The following is a 25349-nucleotide window of genomic DNA, read 5'->3' on the forward strand; positions in this document are numbered from 1 at the left end:
TATTAGTTACATAAATAAATAAAACAAAAAATTAGTGCAGCTTTCGAAATACGTTTAAATTAATTTAAAAAAAAAATAAACTAATGCGAAATTTTTAGATTTAGTAAATTGTGTAAATAAATGTTAATAAAATTATGTATCATCACAGTCCCCTTCAAGTTTTCAGTTGTTTTATTCTAAATAATACCTAGCCAAACAAAATAGGTTTGTATAATTGAAAGTTAATGTTAAATTAAATGTTTAAAATTTTAGAATATCAACACCCTTTCCTGTACATCTTAAAAGGTAAGAAAGGAATGCAAACAAGAGATATAAACAGATATTATCATTAAAGCAATAATCCGAGACCAAATCACATAGTGCTGACGATAAATTCTGTAAAACGATTTCAAGTTGCTCTAGCTGAAATGATACACCATACGCTCTGTTTTTTTCTCAACATTATCTTTAATAAGAAAATTAGGTTTGACTTTTACTAGGCGTGTTTTATTGGTAACTCAGTACTTAGCTCAGTAAAATTTTGCCCGAGAAACAACTTAATGATTGCTAACAAAAGTTTTTTATTTGTTGGTTTACAGAGACATTTTTTTTTCTAAAGGATTATTAATAATAAATAAAAGTAATTGTTTGTTTTTGTTAACAGCATAATATGTTTACTTAGTAAAATACTGAGTACCAATAAAACAAGGCTACTGTAAGCAAAGGCAAAAGCAAAATGAGGCAGTTTATGGTTAGACAATAAGTTAAGCTAAGACTGTTGCTACCAATGCACAGTGGGACGACCCATAGCAATAAATAAAAAAATCGAATATTATTGCGGTACTTTTGAGTGATTTGAGTATGTCATCCTAAATATATTTAGGTTCTTCTAACTGCATCAAAATTATTTGCATTTTCAAATTAGTGCAAAAGTTATAGAGCGCCAAACATTGTCTAGTTTATTTATTTTTTCGAGCTGAAAAATCAAGTTGTAATATGTATTACTCCCAAAATTTTTTGTGCGATAAAAAATTAATTTAATAATTGATAATAACACTCATCAAGGTATATTAATTAATATTTAACTACATACAAATTTTTGTTTTGTTGTTTTTTTTTTTTTATTCGTGTTGGTAGAAATTTTTTTACTTTGACTAAGATTTTCTTTTTTACACCTAAACGGCTCTCTGGGGTTTTTATGGTTTTATACCCAGGAAAGCGTCCTCTAAATGAACCAAGAAAAAAATCTTGCGTTTTTTTAGGTTCAACCCCCTATAACAAAAATGGCCAAAATTTAAGAACTTGGCTGGATAGTGCGTAAACAAGAAAATTTGATAGCTTGTCTTTGAAAATTCAACAACTTCTTGGCTTAGTTGATTCAACAGAAGAGGTAGAAGCTCAGATACAGGAAGTTACTAAATTTTATTGCATCAAGGTTAAGTAGAAGTGGGAGCAGTCTTCTAGAAGACTCAATCGCGTTCATGAGCGCTAACGAATAATGGCTGAATTCTAATCTGAATATAACTAAAGCTATACTTTATTTCGTAAGTGATAACATCAGTTTAAAGCAAAAAAATGCTCCCTAAACCAATATTATTTATAACATTTTACCGGTTTAATAAAAAATGATGGGATTTAAGTTTATAAAAATGCAAAAATTCTTAGCAGTTGTCAAATTTGCGGTCAAAAAGTTCACATATATTAAATTATGATCGAGATATTATGCAAATATTTATCAACAAATTATACAGATCTTAGTTTTCCCCTAGAATTTAACCCGGACGAATTAAGTAATACCTTTGAAATCGACACTGAATAAAAAGTTTTGTTTCTTTTTATAATGTTTTAATATCTATGCTATTGTTAGTTATATTTTACATAAATTAAAATTAACTAAAAGATGGGAAAAAATACTAATAAAAAGAAAATCCTAAAAAAAAGTTCGCTGCTCAAGTCTTTTAATTAAATAAAAATGAATTTCTTTGCTATAATATATTCATTAATCTGGTTTTCATGTTTAATTCAGGTGTAAATAGACGTTTTAATGCATATTTGCGTACCTAGTTTCAGTCACTTAAGGGGGGAAATCCCTCTGGACGACACCTTTTTAAATATTTTTTTATGAAAAACTGAAAGCACTTATTGAAATTTGGAAAAAGACAAGATATTACTGACATTATTAAGTATTGAAAAAAATTTTTTTGAAATGAAAAAATAACAAAATGGCGGCTCTGGAGCCTTTCAAAGTTGACGCCTCTAGTTTACGCCGTGCAATGCACAGGTCCAGGAAATAATCTAAAATCAAAAAGGAAATTTTTTTCCGTTAGATGATATTAGTACGCATTGCATGAACCTAAATTTATATTTTTTAAATGAAAAATAAAAATTAGAAATCAAAAAAACGAAAAAAACGATGTTTTTTTTACAAAGAAGTAGTTAAAAAAAATATTTACTGTACAAATTTTATTCAACTTTTAGGTTCATGTTGTGGCCAATAAGTTAAGGAGTAATTTGCTTCAAATTTCAAGTCGATAGCTTCATTAGTTTTTGAGTTATATTGCACGGCGCGGAAAAAAACTAGTTTCGAAAAAATTGCGTTTAAAGTTTTCGTTTTCGTACTATGGTAGGTTCGGAACGCATTGGTTTCGGGACTATCTAGGCACTTTTGAGGCTTCATTTAAGGCTGACCACTGAAAATAGTTTCTTCGGTTGATAAATAAATTTACTACGCAAAAAAAAAAATAATGCAAAAATAAAAAATTCCAGAGGGATTTCCCCCCTTAAACACAAGATATTAGAAATCCCGATTTTTCCATACATTCGTTACACTGTGCAACGGTTCGCTCCAACTTCATTTGATCAGTAATAATCAGGGATAGGATGTTGTGGAATTTGCCTTTTTTTCTTGCTTAATCGGACGACATTATAGATTAAATACAAACACGTTTCACGTCCCCCTCGTGCCAAATATATGTATTTTATTTTGCCTTTTTTTTGCCTTTTCTTTCGTTATTGCCTTTTTTGCCTTTTCTCTTGTTATTGCCTTTTTTTTGTCTTTTTCTATGTTTATTTATCTTTTTAGCGTCTTAAAGGTAATGTCTACACACAAAACACTCAAATATACAAACAAAAGCTAACTTACTCAGTATATTACTTACTCAATATATCTATTCTATATTAAAAAATTCACTAATTACCCCAAACAAACAAAATTCGAATAAAAAGATCTACCTATGCAACTTGTTTGTCTGCTATTGCTACCATTTATTGTCTTCTACGTTCTATTGCGCGGCCGACAACCGACACGTATCAGAGTTCAAAAACTAACTTACTCAATTTACAATACTCCATTGAAGAAGTTCTCCAGATTTTGGACATAATCCAGAGAGGTTTGGAAGCTGCGAAAGGGGCAGTCGCAAAAGATGTTTTTGAGAAATACAGATCAATTTTTTTGGCAAATAAGGGACTCGAAGGAGTTGAACAAATAAATTGCGTAATACATTGGAACACAAATCCAGGGGTCGAACTACGGCATACGTACGTTAACGTATTGACGCTTTATGTCTCTATCATTTTCTTCTAATTAAATAGAGAAAGCAATAGTCAAAACGGTAACGAACTTATGCCGTAGTTCGACTCTAGAGCACCCGGCAAATGTTGAAGTGGGCGATGTCGAGTTATTTAATTGGGGTCCAGTCGTCTCTACAGATGTAGAGAGATATTTTAGCTCCTTTAGGCTAAGCGCACACATGCGATTTTGATCGCGCGATTATTCAGTCGCAAATTAGATGACAAGAATTTCAATGACTGTAGACACAATTTTCAATTTTTTAATCGCGGGAATCATGTGTGTTCAGAGGCATTGAAATCCATGTGATCCATTTTTGCGACTGAATAATCGCGCGACTAAAATCGCATGTGTGCGCCTAGCCTTGGAGCACTCTTAAGCCTGTTACGCTGCTCGCGCTAAATTTTAGCTCCCATACAAATTATCGAAAAATTTTAGCCGAGCTAAAATGAGTCCCATACAAATTATCGATAACTTGTATGGAAATTTTATCTTGGCTAAAATTAAGCGCGAGCAGCGTACCAGGCTTTAAGGGACAAACGCAGGCGCTTGTTAACTGAAAATTTAAAAAAAAAAACTCATGATTGTTCAAAATTACTGCAATTAATTTTTATATTTCATTCTTTTCTCAAAAAAATGCCTTTTTATGCCTTTTTGGGAGTTTTATTTTTATTAAAGAAAATAAAAGTATTTCTTATTTTGCGGATAAAAGCATTAAAAATATTTTTTAGAAGTTATTAGCTGCGTTCCTTTGGAAATATTTATCTACTGCTTAGTACTTAAAAATACTTTTGCTATACTGAAAAAGTAGTTCAAAGCAGTAGATAAATATTTTCAAAGGAACGCAGCCATTAACAGAACCTATTATAAAAGTAGTTCTAAAAACTCCTGCCAATGCCACACGGCCGGATCACTAATTTACTTGAAAGAGTTATGATCCTCTCGATATCGAGATCATAAAAGCGCAGAAGGGTATTTTAAAATTTCTCTTTTTGATCAAATGGATAAAAAAAAAAAATATGAGAAACTATTAATCTTTTGATATTGGTGAACTTAAGAAACTATTAACTTTTTAAGATTCAATGAGTTTAAATTTTGCAGCTGCTTTCTTTCTAATGACCATGATTATAAACTACCCATTGGATTCAATGATCTTGAAAGACTCACAGGGATACTAAACAGCTGATAACAACAAGCTCTTATCTTTACATCTTTATTAAATTACAAATTGCTTAACATATTTAATACAGCTATTATACTTAAATGAAAAGTCTAATTTATGAGTTCGTTTCAGTAAAATAATATTTTATATTTGTTGCGATCAGAGTTGTAATTTTGGATGCAGTTTTAAGATCGTTTTTATTTAGATGAGATATTTTTACAATCATCTGATTAACTTAATATAAATATACTTACCAAAAGTATTTGGTGAAAAACTTATTAAAAAATATAAACAAATTTAATTTTGTTTGTTAAAAAATAGAAGTTTCACAAATATCATTCGTTTTTTTTTTTTGTAAGAGCGCATTCAGCTGTTTAAAAATTCAAAGCGTGTAAAATGAATGAGTCCAAAGAAAAAGTGGACCGACGCATTCAGCAAAGTGTTCCTACTCGAGGGAAAAAAAAAATCAATAGCACATTTCAATTAATTCAAAACTTCAAAAAAAAAAAAATCACCTAGATTCACACGAGTGAACTTACGTCAAAAATCGACTCGTGAAAAGTTGGCATACGAATTTCAGCCGATTTGTGAACAGATTCAGCTAGAAAATCACACTCTGTACATATTTTTATTTAATGCACAGAAAAAAAAAAATGAAAAATACAGAGATAAAAAAATGTCAGCTAAAACTTAGATGTATCTAGCCTTCAATATTGTTCAAGTAGGTAATAAATCGGGTATATGCGAAAGCTATCTACAACGAATGCCTTTTTAAAAAAAATACAAATTGCTACAACGCCAATTTAATAAAAATTACTTAACCGTCGTTTAAATATTGGTCCAACAAATATTTGAACCTATGGTTAAGAAGTTTTTAATTTATAAAATCTATACTAGTTCACCGAAATTTGTGAGTTAAGGCCAGTTGTACAAATATTTGATCCGTGGTTCAGCAAATTTGATCTTCTGAGGGCCAGTTGTACAAACGTGGTTCAGCCTCGGATCAGGATTTTAACTCGCTGATTTCGGTGGATTAGCAGTAGATCAACTTTGGTTCAAGGATGGATTTAGCTATTTCAACCTATATGGATCCAGTGCTAAAAATCAATTTTACCACCGAATTCAGAATATAAAAGTTGTTGAATCACGGATTAAATATTTTTACAACTGGCCCTCAGTGCTAGTTGTACAAACGCGGATCAGCCTTGGTTCAGGAATTTAACTCACCGATTTCGGCGGATTAGCTGCGGGTCAACTTTGGTTCAAGCATGGATGTGGCTATTTTTACATACATAAACATTAAACCAGTGCTAAACCTCAGCTTTATTACCGATTTTATAAACCCTACTAAAAATTTTGCTTCTATAATGCTTTACAGAAGCAATAATTGCATCTGTAAAGCTTTATAGAACCAAAATTGTTTGTCGGGAGATAAAAGTTGCTGATCCACGGATTAAATATTTGTACAACTGGCCCTTAACATAGTAAACGAACTGTCAAATACATATAAAATTTTGACACATTTATTACTTTATTAGTTTTACAAAGAGTTTACAACGTTTCATGAATACCCCTAGTATAAAACTGAAGTTCAGCCATCGTTCAATGTTCATTTATGTCAAAACAGCCAACTACATGCTTGAATCGAAGTCTAAAGGCTTGGCCACACCGGAGGGTACGCGGTAGAGGTACAGGTAACGGTACGGGTACTTGTATGGAAAAAATTCCAAACTGACACATCAACGTTCGGGTGTGGAATTTTTTTAATACAAATATCGTTGCCGCTACCCGTACCGCTACCGCGTACCCTCCGGTGTGGCCAAGCCTTAAATAATGCTACCCTACTAACAATTTTGCTTCTATAATGCTTTACAGAAGCAACAATTGCATCTTTAAAGTTTTATAGAACCAAAGTTGTTTGTCGGTTAGTTCACCGAATCCGGTGAGTTTAAAACGTGAACCAAGACTGAACCAAGACTGAACCACGTTTGTACAACACTGGTCTAAAAAGATTGTTGAACGCAGTACGCAACTGGTCTAAATTTCATTGAATGCTTCATTTCTTTTATTCGCTGACCGCTTCCATTCAAATGTCAAAACCGGAGTTCACGCTGATTTGACATATGCGTCCCTTTTTTTGAATTTTAAAATTTCAAACATTTATCAGCCAACAGAAGAAAAAAAGGAGTTTTAAGATTTTCCTACAAAGTTTTTTATTTTATTTTATTGTTTTTTAAATATAAATGCAATTTTTGTTAAATGTTTTTCTGAAAATTTGTTATTGTCGTTCAAATAAGATTTGATTAAGTTATATTTTGTTGGTATTTTTTTTTGTTTGTTTCTTATTTATTTTAATTATGTCGGCGGATAGTGATTGTGTCCGTGTTGCAATCCGCATTCGGCCGCTAGTAAAAACTGAAATTGAGCGCGGCTGCCAATCAACAATTGAAAGAATACCCGGCCAGCCCCAATTAACTGTTAATAAAACCGATGGATTTACATTTAATTATGTTTTCGATCCAAATGATTCTCAGGATGTTTTGTATAAGGATGCTGTTTATGAAATGACTGATAAGCTGTTTAAAGGTTTGTACATTAATCATCAGGCATCTAGTACTTTGCAAATTTCTTGTGCCTCACATAATTATACTAAAAATAAAATATTTTGTAGGTATCTAGCTTACCGACGGGCGGTTATACAAAAAAAAAATTTGTTCCTTGCAGAATGATTTCTTAAATTGATTTTCGCTACCAAGAGTACAAAAGAGATAAATTCTAGTTTAAATGAATTAATTGAAGGATTTGTATAATATTCAAAGTCTTTCCAAATAATCTAGGTACCCTAATTTAAAAAGAAGAGAGAAGAAATCAATTGGTGTTGATTTAATTAAACTAAACTATTTTATTGGATAATTTTATTGAATAACAAACCAAATCCATAACAATTACCAATTCCGACCCTCATATTTTAATATTTTATTTATAAGCAATCAGAAGAATGAAGTAGATATAATGTTGGGATTAGAAAGGGTGTTTTCATAGAACCATTTCACTTTTTCAAAAAAAAAAAAAAAACAAACGAACCTTCAATTACCTTATACCTCAATTTAATGATACATTTTATACAGTGTTCCTGATATATGTTTCCAAAAAATGCTCCTTAACCATTTCACTTTTTCAAAAAAAAAAAAAATTACCTACTATATTCTTACACCTACCTATAAACTGATATTCTTTCGTTGTCTTACATTCATTTTCTCTAAGGACCTACTTTTAAAGTTAGATCTACAACCACATAAAATCCTTCAATATTACGCCATATCGATCCAGAGTTCTTGAGATTAATTACACTGGTCGGCAAAAAAAAAACAAAAAAAGTCGGGAGCAAGAACTTAGTTAGTCGGTTTTAATTCACTTTAGTCAATTCTATCACATCTAGTTTTTGAGCTATACTCATATCATAACTATTTTCGATATAAAGTCTCAAAAACTAATTTTCAATTAAGTTCTTTTTGTTGTTTAGTCTAAAATATATATATTTTTCCGTAACATTTTGCTTTTTTAAGTCCAAATGAGAAGACGCAAACTGGATTTTGGTTCAAAAAACCATTCATTACTTAAAAAAAAAAAAAACAATAAAGATCTTTGAGAAGTTTTAATATAGCATTTTGAGATTGTATAAGTTGTTCTGCAAAAAAATTAACTGTGATGTAATTCGGCGTCAAATGTACACAAAAAACGCGTTTTTGACCTGTTAATATTCAAATATTTCAAAAACGTGACGTGCCAGTGTAATTTTGACTTCGAATTCGGACTCAGCACACAAAAATCCTTTAGGTTTTGGTTTATGCTCTATTTCCGTTGCCGACCAGTGTTATTATTTTTTTCTTGAATGATGAACAGGGGGATTTTTATTCAAATAACACTATACAACTGACCAACTTTTGTTGAAATTCAAGAATGCTAAATAAATTATATTAAACCTTAAAGTTTTGTTTGGCAACTGAAGGCTACAATGTTGTCTGATGTAATTTTTTACAAGGTAAAAAAAAAACTTGAAAATTGTTAAATATTTCAGACGATGTCGTGGTCATCAAGGCGCCGCACAGTGCGGCGACTAGTGGAAAAAAATCAAAAAAAAAGAATTTGCCAAAAATGTGAAGCAAGTATGCCAAATTCAAGGTAATAAAGTCTGAATGAATAAATCGACAGTTAATTTATGATAAAGTTCAATTTTCTGTTGTCAGAGATCCTCAGAAGATCAATAAAAAAAAAACAAACAATTAGAGTAAGATTTGTAGTTACCGGTTAAAAGACCATTTACTGAAGAAAAAAGGAACATATTATATTTTTTTTGCTAGGTTCACATTCAGGAGAGAAAATATAATTATTCTAACTGCATATTTTTTTTTCTACATGTAAATTTAATTTTTTTTTGAGAGTCCAAATTAAAGCTTCTTTGTTCGTGGTAAGTACTAATTTTGATAAGCCATATATTTTGAGAGGGGTCAGATGGGAAAAAAGTGTTTTTATTTAAAGAAAGAAAACAATTATATCTTTAAAAAAAAGTAAGTTTTGTCTGCAGAAACTTGCGCTTTCTCTTGCAACAAGTGTTTGTTTACGAGTATTTTTTACATAATGTGTTCAGCTAGGGAGCTCTTTGATGTTTGTTTTTCCAACCCAACAGCCCGATTGCGGGGTGTTTTGCAGTTAATGAAGTCAAAACTAAATATTCAATCAAATTTAGAGCCTGAAAATCAAGAAATCTTAGCAAAACACTTGTTTTTTTAATTTTTTTCCCGAATTCCCCTACATACAAGTTCCTGGACCGAATCATGTATACAAAAGTAGGCGTGGCAGGGGGCGAATAGGGTCGACACTATTTTGTACTTTTGAACTCGCCTAGATAATCAAATTTCTTCAATTTTATTCAAATTGTGCAAGCCGTTTTCTAGATATAAATATGCACACTCAGAAGTGGGCGTGGCAGGGGGCGTGGAAATTTCGCTAAAGTTTGTAAAACGTTTTGTTATTACACTTAAAAACAATTTTTTTTTCCAAACTCAACTTTTTTTTAAAAATTTGATCTCCATACAATCAACGCACTGTGCGCCGGTCTCAATATGCGACTGCGAATCTGTGAGAAATTTTCAAGCAATTAATACGAACAGTATGAAAACCACAAATTTAGCACTGTTGAGCTTTGCAATTGTATTAAACAAAAGATTTCTTTAAAATTTGATAGATAGTATTTGAAGACATTTTTAAAAAATTATTACAATAAATTCTAGTGAACTATGGAAAACAGAATTGGACAAATCCAAAAACAAATGTGACATTCCCTTCTTTTGAAAAATAAACCATTTTTTTAAACTAAAAAAAAAAAATGGTGGTAAAATATAAAAAATTAAAAATTAGATGATGTAGCGTTTTTTTGATGAATCTCCAGAGGAGTTTTTGGAATTAATTTTTTTAACCAAAAATAAAGTTTCCTGTCATATACCGATTTTGGAAAAATTAAATTTTCTCAAAACCGCTCGTACGATTTAAAAATAAAATAAAATCTTAGTTTTATTCAGGGTATTTCTTTTAATGATTTTTTTTTTTTTTTTTTTGAAAATCATTTGTTAACGGTACCTGTGAACCTGTGATAGAAACTGTTTATTTTAATCAATTTTTCTTCGAGACTGCTAATTCGATTTTAACGAAATTTTTTATACAAAAGCATTTTTATATAACGTTAATACATACAGTGCTGTTTAAAACATATGCAACTGTTTCAACTTACTATTTGATATTCATTTTCTGAACGTTACTGCTCATAAAAGAAATATGCAATTTATGAGGGGAAACGCTCTAGGGGTATATTTTGTATCTCTCAACTTAAAAAAAAAAAAAATAATTCTTTAATGGGTTTTTAAAAATAAAATAACAAAAAATCATTAAATTTGTCTGTGCAAAACTGATGTAACTTTGTATATCAAAAAACATGTTGGACCAAGTCGCACCTTTATAGAAAAACAACCGTTATTTAGTTCAAACGAAAGTGTTAAGTTATTAAAACTTAATAAAGATACAACTACAATTTAAAGTCATGAATTTGACAATCATCTAAAAAAATTACAGGCCATAAAACACCTACTTCCATACAAAAACAGTTGAAACAGTTGCATATGTTTTGCACAGCACTGTACGTATAAGCCAAAAATAAAATTTTGAAAAAACATCAAGAAAAAAGTATATATTTGGCTGTCTTGGGATTCTAACCCTGCATATCTGGTGCAAAAGACAAATCGTTCAACGGTTTTACATGGTTTATATGACTTGATTTTTAAGATGGAATTTCAATCTATACCACACTCCTAAAAATGTCAATGTCCTCGATTGCGATTCTCTATCGCTTGTTTCAAACTCTCGTTTGCACGCTTGGCTTAGGCAAAACGTGAGAAAGATGCACGCTTTATCGTGCGTGCAGCGTCGGCGGCGTTCATCGATTTATTAGACGTTATGGCGTCAAAAACTTTGTTTTTTCTTCTTCATAATTTACATTTATCTTTTAGTTTATGGTTAGTTAGAGCAAAAAAAAAGTTACGTAAGTGCCACCTCCAGACATTTATAAAAACCAGTATTCAATTTTTGTTTGCTTAAGGAGTTAGGGCACTCTTGGTGCCTATTTTACTTACTTACTTACTTACCAGCGCCGTAAGGCGGCTACAATCCGCTGTGGATTTGGGCCTCAACCAACTAGCTTCGCCAGCCAGCTCTATCCTTAGCTCGTTGCTTCCAGTTGCGCACGCCAAGTTGATTGAGGTCCCCTTCTACTTGGTTGCGCCACCTCAGACGAGGTCTTCCTCTACTGCGCCGTCCCTCTGGGTTGGAGTCGAAAACTTTCCGGGCTGGAGCATTGTTGTCCATGCGCTCCACGTGACCTAGCCATCTCAGGCGCTGCACCTTCACTCTCTTGGCTAGGTTAGCGTCCTTGTACAACCCGTAAAGCTCGTTGTTGTATCTTCTTCTCTAATCAATACACACGGGACCAAAAATCGCACGAAGAACTTTTCTCTCGAAACAATCCAAGATGTTTTCATCCGCCTTCGTTAAAGTCCATGCTTCTGCACCATATATCTGGGATGATAAGGGTCTTGTATAGAGACACCTTAGTTACTCGAGAGAGGGCTTTGCTGGTCAATTGCCTTCTCAAACCAACCTATTTTAGAATTGTTAAAAACAAACTTCTTAAGTATATTATCAGGCAAACACTAAACTGAAATTACAAAATATCATACAAAAGTACCTTTTACACAATGGTGTCTCTAAAGTGAATCTTTGTACGGCCCTTCTAAACAAAATAGCTCAACGACATGCAGCATAGCTCAAGGAGTTTTGAAAATTTTCACTTTAATTTAGTACAACTCCTGAAAACATAATTTCGGAAAGAATTAATTGTTTTTTTTTTTCAATTAGAAAAAGTGGACTAACTTCTTAGTATCCTTAATAGCTGGAATTATTACGATCTTGTTCAGGGTTTCCATAATTCTTAGAGATAGGGCTTTACTGCCTAAATCCTTCTTAGTTCAACGGAACGGATAAGCAAGAGCGATTCTCCGCTTTTTCTTTGAACTGATGTTATTGTTCAAGGTTATAGTGGAACCGAAATAAACAAACTTTAACAACGACAAAAAAATGTATTCAAATAGTAGACCTGAATTGCCTCTTAATTAAACAAAAAAATGTATTTTTTGTTTCATTTTCAGGCTACAATGTAACTATTTTAGCCTATGGCCAGACTGGATCCGGAAAAACCTATACAATGGGTACAACTTTTGATGGAAATCCAAACGAGAACATGGGTGTCATTCCAAGAGCTATGACTGATATTTTTCAAACCATCGAAAAGAAATCAAAAGAATTTGATTTTAAAGTTACGTGTTCTTTCATGGAACTCTATCAGGAGCAATTATTTGATTTGCTATCATCGGCATCAAGAGAACAATCAATTATTGATATGCGTGAAGATCGCAATGGCATAATAATGCCCGGATTAACAGAACAAAAAGTAACCACTGCCAAAGAGACTACTGATTGCTTGATGCGTGGTTCATCTGGTCGTGCTGTTGCTTCGACAGCTATGAATGAACAATCAAGTCGTTCTCATGCTATATTTACTTTAACTATTCAATCAAGTAGCAAAAATGAAGTGTAAGTTTTCTTCTATAAAGTTCATCAAATTAAATTATTCAATATTTTGTTACTTTACAGGAAAAATGTCTTTTCATCAAAGTTTCATTTGGTCGATTTGGCTGGATCAGAACGATCAAAGAAAACCAAAGCTACTGGTGATCGATTTAAAGAAGGTGTTAAAATCAATCAGGGTCTTTTGGCTCTTGGCAATGTTATATCCGCTTTAGGAAGTAAGAGGGTTGAGAATACTTTTTTGTAATATTTATTTATGTATTCAATTTCAGCTAATCAAGGCTCTGGATATGTTGGCTATCGTGATTCTAAACTAACAAGACTGCTCCAGGACTCATTGGGTGGTAACTCAGTTACTCTCATGATTGCCTGTGTTAGTCCAGCTGATTATAATGTTGGTGAAACACTAAGCACTCTGCGTTATGCAGATCGTGCTCGAAAAATTAAAAACAAGCCGATTGTTAACCAAGATCCACATGCTGCTGAAATTAATCATCTTAAAGGAATTATTCAGAAACTTCGCATGGAGATTTTGAATAAGAGTTGTGGGGTAATGAGTAGTTCGATGGAGGGTAGTAGTAGTTTTGAAGGATTCAAAAAGGATACAACGTCGATTCCTTACAATGAATTGATGGAAAAATACCGTCAACTGCAGGTGCAGTTTCAAAATACACTACATGATGTAGCCGATAATGAAATGCGAGCTCATATTGCCGAAGCTGCTTATGATAAACTCAAACTCAAGACTGAAGAAGTTACACAACAAGTTATTGAATTGTCTGATGAAATGAAAGAAGACAATTGTCCTCCAGAATTTGTAGATCATGTTAAAAAGCTTGGAAGTATACGAAAGTTAATTGAAGATCTTGGTATTGAATTCCAAAAATCTCATGATGAAATAGAAGATAACAAAAGAAATCGATCTATATTGCCATTAGAATCTGATTCAGAGCAATGCAATGAGCAGAGTGAAGTTATGCAACAGCATACTGAAGCATTCACATCCAAACAAATAGATTTGAATGATCAATTGCGTCGCATAAATCGTGAATTAACTTTAAAAGAAGAACTTCATCAACGTGTAGCTGTGAATTTAACAAAATTCTATACTCTAGATGAGAATATCGAAGAAAAGTACAAAGATTGTGAAAACAAAATTAAAGCTTTGGAAGCTGAAAAATCTGATTTGGTAGAAAAATTGAAACACGTCAAAGAAAATGTGTCAGCAAAACTTGCCGAAGAGAGACGTAAACGGCTACAAGCTCTTGAACAAGAAATAACCGATATGAAACGTAAAAATGTTCAACAAGCTAAACTGCTGAAAGTACGTGAAAAAGAATCGGAAAAAATTAAAAATCTTCAAAATGATATTCAGGCAATGAAAGAGAGTAAAGTCAAACTTATACGAGCTATGCGTACAGAGAGTGAAAACTTTAGGCAATTTAAGTTGAGCAGAGAGAAGGAAGTGATGCAACTTAAGAATAAAGATCGTAAAATGCAAAATGAAATGGCACGGAAAGAATCATTGCATAATAAACAGAGAAATGTATTGAAACGTAAATGTGAAGAAGCATTGGCTATTAATAAGAGGTAAGTTAAATATCTTTTAAATATTGATATTATCTAGGTCCAGTCCATCGAAAAAAGCTTTCGAATTAGAAGGTCACAAGATGTGACTTCAAAATCTAGAACCGGACACGCAGTTCTAGAGAATTGATAGTAAACCGAGTAAAAGTTTTTATAGTAGTCCTTGGACTTTTATTCCGAAAGTTCGTTAGGTGGTCGATTTTCGCAGGCTAATAGATTATGAAATTGATGTATTTAAGTGTAGACTTTTGATTTTTGAGTTGATCAAGGAATTTTCAAGAAAAAAGAACGAAAATAAGGTTTTTGGTTAGTGATGATTGAAATAAAAAAAAAGAAGTTTAGGACTAACATCTTTTATCTGGGTGCATACTTTCATAATCATTCATCAGAGATCAAAGGTCAAACGTCTCGACTAAAAAAAACCCTTAAAAGTACCGTTATCTTGGTAAGCACTTGCCTACTTATGCTTTTCTTTTCTCTTTCAGTAAACACAGAAATAGCACATATTTAAAGTGCATTCCTTCATTCCTTATTATTTAATTAAGAAGTGTTTGAAAAAGAGATGGCAGAAAATTTAAATGAAAGGAAAAAGAGAATTATTTTTGATCTTCACAGTCCCCCTAGAAAATATTTAGAAATATGTTAGAGTTAAGAAAAGATTGGGAAGCAAAATTTAAAAAATCAATCGATCTTTAGACCGTTATCAAAGAAAGTGTGGTAGACCACAAAGAATATGCCATACGTAAGCTGAAAGTTTTCCAAAGAGGTGACAGGTTTTTTTTTTTTTCTTTAAAAAATCGTGGGCAACCAACAGAGCAATAATTTGACAGTACTCAATTTACTGGAAATTGTAATTTAAGCTAAGCAAAGTTTTTTTTTACCATTTTAAGAATGTGTGCTGTTCTTTGCCCACATGAAATAAGGTCATTTCTTCAAAATATAATTTTTACTTGCTTTGTGGGGCAATTATTAGTTTCATGTCGAAAAAAACTATCTGTGCTACTGTCTGTGGTTTAACCATCTTAGCTGTCGCCCTCGAGTTTTTGTTATTTGTATTGTTAAGGGTACTTTTCATTTGTTAACAATTATTTTTAAAGACCCTTTATTTTGTTGCTTTTTTTGTCGACACATTTTCGTTTCAAACAGATTTTTAGTTTAACATAACCTCTGTTCCTATGGTTTAATTCTTATCTTAAATTTATCTACTATTATAGATTAAAAGATGCATTAGAACGTCAAAAAGTTGCTCAATCTCAGCGAAATAAAAACAAACCCAACACAAATGCTAGCAAATTGGAACAAATAACATCTCGAGTTGATGAAGAATTAGATATTATTGGCTCACTAATTGATGCTGAAATTTCCCTCGAACAACTAATGGAAGATCGTACTATTATTTCATGTCGCATCAAAGCACTAACCGATGCCAATGATACAAGCAATAAAGAAGAACTTGCTGAATTGGATGAAGCTCTTCAACTTCGTAATGCACAAATAACTGATTTGCAACAGAAAGTCGTATCAACAGACATTGAATCACGAATTAAAAACATTACTGAAACTATTCAAAGTTTACCCGAAGCTAGAGCAATTTTAAAGCATCTCTTTACAGCTCTATCAGATATTCGTCGAGATTTTTCATCTAAATTACAAGAACAAAAGACAGCACGTGAATCGGCTGAAGAAAAACTTGAACTCAATGAAAAACAAATGCAACAGTTTATCAAAGAACACGAAGAGCAGGTGGTGAGATCAGAAAGTGTTTATGAGGGTAAAATTGCTGTTCTATTGCGTGAATTGCATAATGCTTCTAAAATTAATCATGGCCAAACAACTCAAGAATTAGAGGAACGTTTTAAGATTCAAGAAGAAGCTCTAAATAAAATTGAAGATCTTCGAGAAGAACTTGAAATGTATCGCGAGCTTTGTAATGAACTTGAACAGAAAATGTCTAATAAAGGCAATAAAAAGAAAATTGTTAAAAAAATTGTAAGTTCATTATTTTAATATAAAGAAATCATATTTTTAAAAATATATTTTAATTTTAGGAAGAAGAATTTGATACCATCGAAGAATTATCATCGTCGGATGAGGAAGTTTTTGATAAGGATGATCCAGAAAATGATCCAGATTGGAAAAAAACACCACACGTTAAACGTATCCATAGGAGTCGTAATAGTGTAAATTTAAATTTAATTTTTTTGATAAATATTCTTCGAATGACTTATCCTTATCTTATTTTAGAAAGATAAATCGGTAGAATTGCAAGAATCAATGGTGAAATCACTAAATGGTACAAAACGATCCTCAGATGGAACAATTAAATGTTATTGCAAAAGTGGTTGCAAAGGAAGATGTGGATGCAAATCAAATCAAGCATATTGTTCATCGAAATGCAAATGCGGCGATGCTTGCGTCAATCGAAAAATGCCAGACTCAAACGATAGTGATTCCTTTGAAGAGAAGGAAAACATTAAAACTGAGAAAATTGAAGATGATTTATCGGAGACAATAACTCTCAGTAAACCGACTGATCTTACAAGCATCTTACAAACACCCAAGATGGCTAGGTAAGGAATTTTTTCAAACGATAATTTTTGTTAAATTTAATTCCGAATCGAGGAATTGTTTTTTTGTTGATCAAATTTTATTTTATTTTTTTTAATTTTTTTAGGTTATCTGAACTGACCTTTAATGTACCATCGGCGAAAAAGAAATTTTTTAACTAATTTATAGTCAATGCATATGGATAAAGTGTGCAAACAAATAAAATAATATTAAATTGAATAAATTTATTTTCATATTAACTGTCCATTTTAAATTCATAATCTTGTTTACCTTTTTGTATAAAGTACTCCTTTTCTTAATAGAATTTTTGTATCACATTGATTTAGTTTATAAAAAAAACTCATTATTCACTATCTTTTCACAAATGCTAATACATATTCCCTTGACACCAAAAATTAAAAAGTGATTTGAATTGAAAGTTAAATTCATGAATTGGAACAAAGAAATGAGTTCTGAATAGTATTCCAAACATTCCTAATACTTAAATATAACTGTTCCAAAAAAGGGTGAAATTGTCTTACATTTATCGAAACTAAAGCAATTAAATTAACGAAAAATGTAAATATATAATGTCTAGAGCGGTTTATCTGATATTCAAAGTCATGTCTCATAGACAAAAAAAAAACCAAAAGTCAAATCATCAATTTCATTTTCTAACTCAAATCTGTATTCATCGATTCCTGAATCACCAGCTTACAATATTGACATAGCACCATTAATTTTCTCGCAAACCACAATCAACGATTCAACTTGAAATTTCAAAATTGCATTGATTAAAAGATAAAAATATCTGGAAGGAATTAGGCTTAGGTAAGTAAGATTTATTTGCAACACTCATACTTATCATGTAGATTCAGATTGATTTAAAAAAGTTAAAAGTAATATAAATTTTTAAAATTTTGTATGCAATAAGCGCTTTTATTCTTCAGATAGTATTTTTTATTCATGATTGAATTTTTTTGAATTCAATTTTTTTTAAGTTTTGAGCTTAGCTTTGATATTTAGCTTTCTTTACCAGTAAATTTTTGGTAATTTAAAGATTTTCTGTAACTTATAGAAGCTCCAAAAAGTGTTTTCTTTTCAACTACTTGCACCAATACTTTAATTTTTTCATTGAAGAATAACGTGAAGCGTTTGGTTTTGCTTTATGAGAAGCACACCATCGTCCGAGAGTCTAGAATAGCATAGAGACGAGATATGCGCTAGTTATATATACATATGTAATATGGCATATCCCATAGCACAAAAGGGCGCGTATCGGAAATCCGACATTTTTTTTTTAAATCCCGTCTCTTGAAATAATGTTTTCAGCCTTCTTGATCCCTTTTGCTAAGCCAAAAACTTCGTCGTTTTTCTTGTTTTCTAATAAATAATGGTCTAAAAGTAATGGAATTCAATTGAACGCGTCCAAGACTAAAGCTATGACTTTGTGGAGAACACAAAAGTATGATGTCTTTCCCTCATCACTCAACATAGACAATGTTCCTATTGAGTTCGTAGACAAAGCAAAGAATCTTGGAATATACTTTAATCAGAATCTGAATTGGAAAGATCATATCAATCATATCCGTTTTGGGTCCCCTTTTATTTGTGATATATTTAAATGACCTGTCTATGTGTATCAAAAATTGTGAATTTCATTTTTTCGCTGATGACGCACAACTAATATATAGGTTCAATAAGACTAACCATGCTTTTGCAGTAGAACAAATGAATGCTGACTTAAATAATATTTGTAGATGGTCTAAAAGTAATGGAATTCAATTGAACGCGTCCAAGACTAAAGCTATGACTTTGTGGAGAACACAAAAGTATGATGTCTTTCCCTCATCACTCAACATAGACAATGTTCCTATTGAGTTCGTAGACAAAGCAAAGAATCTTGGAATATACTTTAATCAGAATCTGAATTGGAAAGATCATATCAATAGCATAGTATCAAAAATATATTGTATTCTTCGAGGTTTGAGTCCTACCAAAATGTACTTGCCTATAGCCGTAAAACTAAAATTAATCAAGACCTTTGTATTGCCTATTGTATCTATTTTCAAATTTAGATGCTGAATCACTATCGAAGTTAAATGTCGCCTATAATAGTTGCGCAAGATATGTTTTCAATTTGAGTAGATTTGACCACGTTTCTACTTATGCTAAGCAAATAAATGGTTGCTCACTGATAGCTCTGTTAAAATTTAGAACAGTACTTGCACTACAAAAAATTATTTCAACAAAAACTCCAAACTATCTGTTTTCAAAAATTAAATTTAATAACTCTCAAAGAAGCCATGCAATAGTTCCACCTAGATATCAATCTTTGGCCAGGAGTCGACAGTTTTTTGTTTATGCAATTCACCTTTGGAATAATCTCCCTCAAAATCTAAGGAGAGTAAGTTCTAGTGGAACATATAAAAACTTAATATTTCAACATTTCGCTACTGATTAATAATATATACAATGACTCGAGTACATGCAATTTTGTTATTTTTTAACTTTTTTGTTTAGTGTTTTTTTTTTAGATTAAATACTTGTTTTATATGGTTACTTTAACTTCTTATTTGTAAATTTAAATTTTCAAACCAATTGTTTTCCTGTACAAGAGAAAAGAATGTAATTCTTATTTATGTATGGAGTTAAATTATTAATAAATAAATAAATAAATAAATAAAAAAATCAGTATTTTGAAGAAAAAAATACGAACTAACTTTTTTTTCAAAACTTAAATCTAATTTAATACTAATAGATTTTCAAAATTCAATGCTCTTATTTGGCCTTAAAAAAAACAGAAAACCGGGTGCAAAAATATCTTAAAAAAGTAGGTAGTTTTGTTTTTTGTTTTTTATTTTTTCGAAAACGACAAGACATTTTTGCATCCGGTTTTCTGTTTTTGAGTCAAAACTAATGAGTATTAAGTTTTGAAAACAAAATTAGCAATTAAATAATTACATAAAATCAAAAAAAAAAAAAAATAAATCGATTTTTTTTTAGTTTTTGAGCTTGAAAATAAATTCGACAAAAAAGTACCAAAAAAACCCGTTTCTGACCTTTTAATATTCAAGTATTTCAAAAACGTTGAGTGCCAGTAAAATTTTGACTACAAACACCAATTTAGCACAGAAAAATCTTAGGAAAAGTATGCTTTGGTTCTAGATCTACTTTCGTTGCCGACCGTGATAATCGTTCGTGCAACTCAATAGGGATGTCTAGTAAAATAGAACTCGTATTTCTTTCCGTGATGTAAGTTTAATTTTACTAAATATTCTCCTTTACTATCACAAAATATCAAATAAATAGCTCATTTTATCCTTTTAGTTACAACATAAATCAACAATAATTTAAAACAAGTTAACATTTCACTAAACCAAAGGGCATTGGTAAGAGGTTCCATCCTTGCAGCAATATTCCTTACCAGCTGCCAAGTTAGTATTGATCCAAGAATCCTTGCAGTTTTTAATAAAGAGAAAAGCCCTTTCCTTATGTATATCACGGCCAAGTGTTGCACACAAAACAGTTGCAGAGTTAGGAAGATGTCCAACGATCTTTTCAAACAAAAAAATAAATTGTTTTATAAAATATTCTTTAGTTTAGAGATAATTTTAAAACTCACCGATTCTAAACATTTGGTTTGACATTGTTTTTGTCCAATCATATTACATGGGAATACTTTGTTGATATCTTGAATCATAGCTGCATCTCCTTTGGGTTGTTCATCGGATCCTTTTGTAAACTGGCTTGTAAGAAATACTCCACATGTGCATGGGGTAGTTGTGTTAGTATTTTTAACTTCGGTAGGCACAGCATTGGCTTTGGAAGGCACAGCTTTGGTAGTAGTTGTTTCAATTTTCTCATTTGATTTCTTTATTGTTGAACATTCCACAAGAGCAAGGCAAGTTGCTAAAACGAATAATCCTTTCAAGAAAACTACAAATAATAAAAATTAGAAAATAATTTAATAGAAAAGATGTTTTTGCTTATTGCACCCTCACCCATGTTGTTTTGAGTTACTACAACTGAATATGTTACTAACCATCATTATTTGCGCTTTTAAACAATTCAAAGCTTCTGCTGGAATTAACTTCATTTTTTGCTGAATGGCGAGGTAGACATAAACATAAACAAAAATATCCGCTATATTTGCATTTTGTTCAACACCTTCTGGCATTGACATGGTGCTTGGATTTCTGGGTGACATAATAAAGGTGAAACTTTGAAATAAACTGAATGAAAAAATTAACGCAGAGTAAGCTTAAATTATTGTATGACGTAGATAAAGTGTCTGAGCATTAAAAAATCACTATAAGCATAGGTCAGCGACTGGGTCTCAAGTCTCAACAGATGTTAACTAAAGAGGAAAAAACGATTGTGGCGCAAGATGTTGCTCGAATAGCAATTTTTTTTATCTATGATTTTAATTAAAAATCTTTAGTTACACGCAACTACCCTGCAGTCAAAAAGAACTTATTGACTTATTGATAGTTTTCGAAAAAATTTTAAATTTTGGCTTTCTCCCAAACGACCCTTTCAATTGCGATTTTTGTATGCGAAAACTTTTATATAATTTAAATAGGCACTGATTTGGGATGTTGTAAGCAAATCACCGCAAACATTTTCGGATTTATTTTTTCAGTTTTTGGCTTATATTTTCCTAAAAAAAACACAAAAATGAAGATATTTCTTGTAAAACTACCATCCAATCGGAATCGGGCTTTCGACGAAAGTAATTCTTTCTTTTGTACAAAATGTTCGAATTTCTTCGAGGGGTTGATATCTTTTATGAAAACATTTTCTCAACCAATCTTTGACCGATTTTCGTAAAATATTCTTCGTTGGATATGGAAATAAATATATATACATATTTTAAAAAATCTATTTTTTCCTAAAATCGATGTAAAAATTGTGAAAATGTTGAAAAATATTTTTTTTGTTACGAAAAATGTTAATTTTCTCAAAAACGGCTCTAATAATTGTGATAAAAAAACCTGCGGACTTAAGTAAATTATGACCAATTTTCAAGATAAATGTTTTGGGCAATAACACTGGTCGACAATGAAAATAGAGCTAGAACCAAACCATACTTTTGTAAAGAATTTTTGTGTGCTTTTTTCTCAAAGATATTGGAAAAAGAGTTTTATGATATTTCCAAATCATATAGACCGAGAGCAGGGAGCATATTTTGGCAGTTTTGATATAACCGAAATTCGAGTATGCACATATCTAGATATGCACCACAGTATGTCAACGGAAAAAGTCTGGCAGTGATCTTTTTCAGCTTTCCCTTGCCAGACGCATCCAAAGTGCAGCAAAAAATCAACTTTTGGCGTTTTGGTATAACCGAATAAATGATACACCAAAAAATCATAAAAATCCCCTGATTTCGAAACTGTGGGTACCGCAAGTTTCTTTTTCAGCTTTTGCTTTGAGTGCATTTTTCCAATAAAAAACCTAATTACTTATTTTCTGTTAGGTATAACCGAATGATGGTAACAAATTAATATTCTATGTCTATTCCAGGTCTAGAAAATATAATTTTTAGCCAGCTATTTTTCAGCCTTCCCTCTGCCAGACGCATCCAAAGTGCAGTCAAAAATCAACTTTTGGCGTTTTGCTAAGTATAAACCGAATAAATAGGTCTGTTTGGGTTCTTTTTGCACAAAAATATGAAACCTGTCAAATTTTAAGGAGTGGGGATGAAATTCTCTCAGAGAAAGAAAAATTGTGTAAAAGTACCCAAACGCTTTTGGCACAAATTTTCTGCTACTTTTTCTACAACAACAAAAATGTAAACAACAACACCAATTGAAAAAAAAATAAAGAAAGGAAAAATATCAAAACATTTTGTTTTGTTTTACAAACACTTTTTTTTATTCATTTTTTCATAAATCATTTATAAAATAAAGCACTTCTCAACCATTAAAACACAAAACATAAAAATAAAAACACAAAACATAGCCACATCGCCATGTTTGTACTTTGTTTTGTTCATTAAAAAATGTAAACACAAATTAAAAAAAAAAAGAAATGAATAATATTAAAAAAAACTTTGTTTTATTTTTGAAACACTTTTTTTATTATTTTGTTCAAAAAATATTAATTTGTTTTGAGCATTATATCACTAAAACGAAATAAATAAAAAAAAACAAAAAAAAAATCCACGCCACCATGTTTGTAGTTTGTTTTCTTTGTTGTGCGACAAACAAATAAAAAAAAACAGAGAAAGCACTACCTTTTGACAGATTTCAGATTTTTGTTCGATGAAATTTTTTGGGCAGAAATTCGCAAGAAGGGGAAATTTTTTCTCTCTCGCGGCCATCTTTTTTGTGAAAAAATGTACAATTTCAGAGTACCCAAACAGGAATTGGGTTAAAAAAGTTGAAAAAAGTTGAAATATTTCTGTTTTAGGCAGTACCCAAACAGACCTAATGATACACCAAAAAATCATAAAAAATCCCCTTATTTCAAAAATGTGGGTACCAGAAGTTTTTTTTCAGCTTTCGCCCCGCCAGACCGCTTTGAAGCATTTTGAAATGCATTTTTCTAATAAAAAACCTAATAGCTTATTTTCTGTTGGGTATAACCGTATGATGGTAACAAATAAAAATTCTATGTCTATTCCTGGTTTAGAAAATATAAGTTTAAGCCAGATATTTTTCAGCCTTCCCTCTGCCAGACGCCCTTAAAGGTTTCCCAAACAGTTTTTTCCATACAAAAAACACCTAGTTTCTGTTTTTTTCTTATAAAATTGAAATAATATTTTTTTGTTTAGAGTAACCATATGATGGCCAATTATTAACTTTCTCTGCCTTTTCCTGATTTAGAAAATATAAGTTTAAGCCAGTTTTGTTTCAGCCTACCCTCTGCCAGACGCCCTAAAAGGTATCTCAATAGTACGGGAAAGTTAGATTTTGCTATATGGGGGTCTGGGAAAAAATCCGAAATGCATTTTGACTTCAGGGCTCGAAAGGCATAAAGACACGAGTCTTAAACCACATTTTGTACAATCGCAACAAGAGTCATTTGTCCGCCATTTTTTTTTTTTTTTTTAATAAAAATTTTGTTTTTCACATAACTCGCGTATTTTTGAACCTACAGAAAAACAATGTATGACAAACTTGAAATAATTTAATTTTCTACAATATATGTTAAATAACATTTTTCGATTATCCCTTTGGTTTAAAAGTTAGGGTGTTTTTTTCTTATTTTTGTCATATCTCTTTTACTTGAGCAATTTTTTTTTAATTTGTTCGTAGTAAAAGTTGTAGATCTTTTTATTACCTTCATTTGTTACAATATTGGTTTTTCGATTTGACATACCGTTTTCGATCTGTAGGCAAAAAACTTCAAAAAAATTGCAATTTTTTGTATAGGGACAAACAAAATGACTCTTGGTGCGGTTGTACAAAATGTGGTTTTAGACTCTTTCGATCCCTGGGTTTATGCTCTTTCGAGCCCTTAAGTTAAAATGCATTTCGGATTTTTTCCCAGACCCCCATATAGCAAAATCTAACTTTCCCGTACTCTTGAGATACCTTTTAGGGCGTCTGGCAGAGGGTAGGCTGAAACAAAACTGGCTTAAACTTATATTTTCTAAATCAGGAAAAGGCAGAGAAAGTTAATAATTGGCCATCATATGGTTACTCTAAACAAAAAAATATTATTTCAATTTTATAAGAAAAAAACAGAAACTAGGTGTTTTTTGTATGGAAAAAACTGTTTGGGAAACCTTTAAGGGCGTCTGGCAGAGGGAAGGCTGAAAAATATCTGGCTTAAACTTATATTTTCTAAACCAGGAATAGACATAGAATTTTTATTTGTTACCATCATACGGTTATACCCAACAGAAAATAAGCTATTAGGTTTTTTATTAGAAAAATGCATTTCAAAATGCTTCAAAGCGGTCTGGCGGGGCGAAAGCTGAAAAAAAACTTCTGGTACCCACATTTTTGAAATAAGGGGATTTTTTATGATTTTTTGGTGTATCATTTATTCGGTTTATACTTAGCAAAACGCCAAAAGTTGATTTTTGACTGCACTTTGGATGCGTCTGGCAGAGGGAAGGCTGAAAAATAGCTGGCTAAAAATTATATTTTCTAGACCTGGAATAGACATAGAATATTAATTTGTTACCATCATTCGGTTATACCTAACAGAAAATAAGTAATTAGGTTTTTTATTAGAAAAATGCACTCAAAGCAAAAGCTGAAAAAGAAACTTGCGGTACCCACAGTTTCGAAATCAGGGGATTTTTTATGATTTTTTGGTGTATCATTTATTCGGTTATACCAAAACGCCAAAAGT

At 31.4% G+C, this 25349-nt stretch overlaps 2 protein-coding genes and 1 long non-coding RNA gene across 3 annotated transcripts; 1 reads left to right on the top strand and 2 right to left on the bottom strand.

Annotated features, from left to right (window-relative positions):
- The first annotated feature begins 6865 nt into the window (after positions 1–6865).
- Positions 6866–17317, top strand: LOC129910086 (chromosome-associated kinesin KIF4). The gene is made up of 8 exons (XM_055987347.1): positions 6866–7295; positions 12464–12908; positions 12969–13120; positions 13175–14492; positions 15704–16478; positions 16538–16669; positions 16734–17059; positions 17164–17317. Exons 1-8 carry the CDS (start codon positions 7067–7069, stop codon positions 17216–17218), a joined length of 3432 nt encoding a protein of 1143 aa, XP_055843322.1. The 5' UTR covers positions 6866–7066; the 3' UTR covers positions 17219–17317.
- Positions 17318–17603: 286 nt separating this feature from the next.
- Positions 17604–18372, bottom strand: LOC129910099 (uncharacterized). The gene is made up of 2 exons (XR_008771475.1): positions 17898–18372; positions 17604–17847 (listed from the first exon to the last, which is right to left on the bottom strand). It is a non-coding gene; the product is annotated as an uncharacterized LOC129910099 (long non-coding RNA).
- Positions 18373–20277: 1905 nt separating this feature from the next.
- On the bottom strand, positions 20278–21213 carry LOC129910096 (follicle cell protein 3C-1). Its single transcript, XM_055987361.1, has 3 exons — positions 21041–21213; positions 20662–20975; positions 20278–20593 (listed from the first exon to the last, which is right to left on the bottom strand). The coding sequence occupies exons 1-3, from the start codon at positions 21042–21044 to the stop codon at positions 20411–20413; spliced, it is 501 nt and encodes a 166-aa protein (XP_055843336.1). The 5' UTR covers positions 21045–21213; the 3' UTR covers positions 20278–20410.
- Between the last annotated feature and the right edge of the window lie 4136 nt (positions 21214–25349).

Source organism: Episyrphus balteatus, chromosome 2 (assembly GCF_945859705.1).
Source record: "Episyrphus balteatus chromosome 2, idEpiBalt1.1, whole genome shotgun sequence".
NCBI lineage: Eukaryota > Metazoa > Arthropoda > Insecta > Diptera > Syrphidae > Episyrphus > Episyrphus balteatus.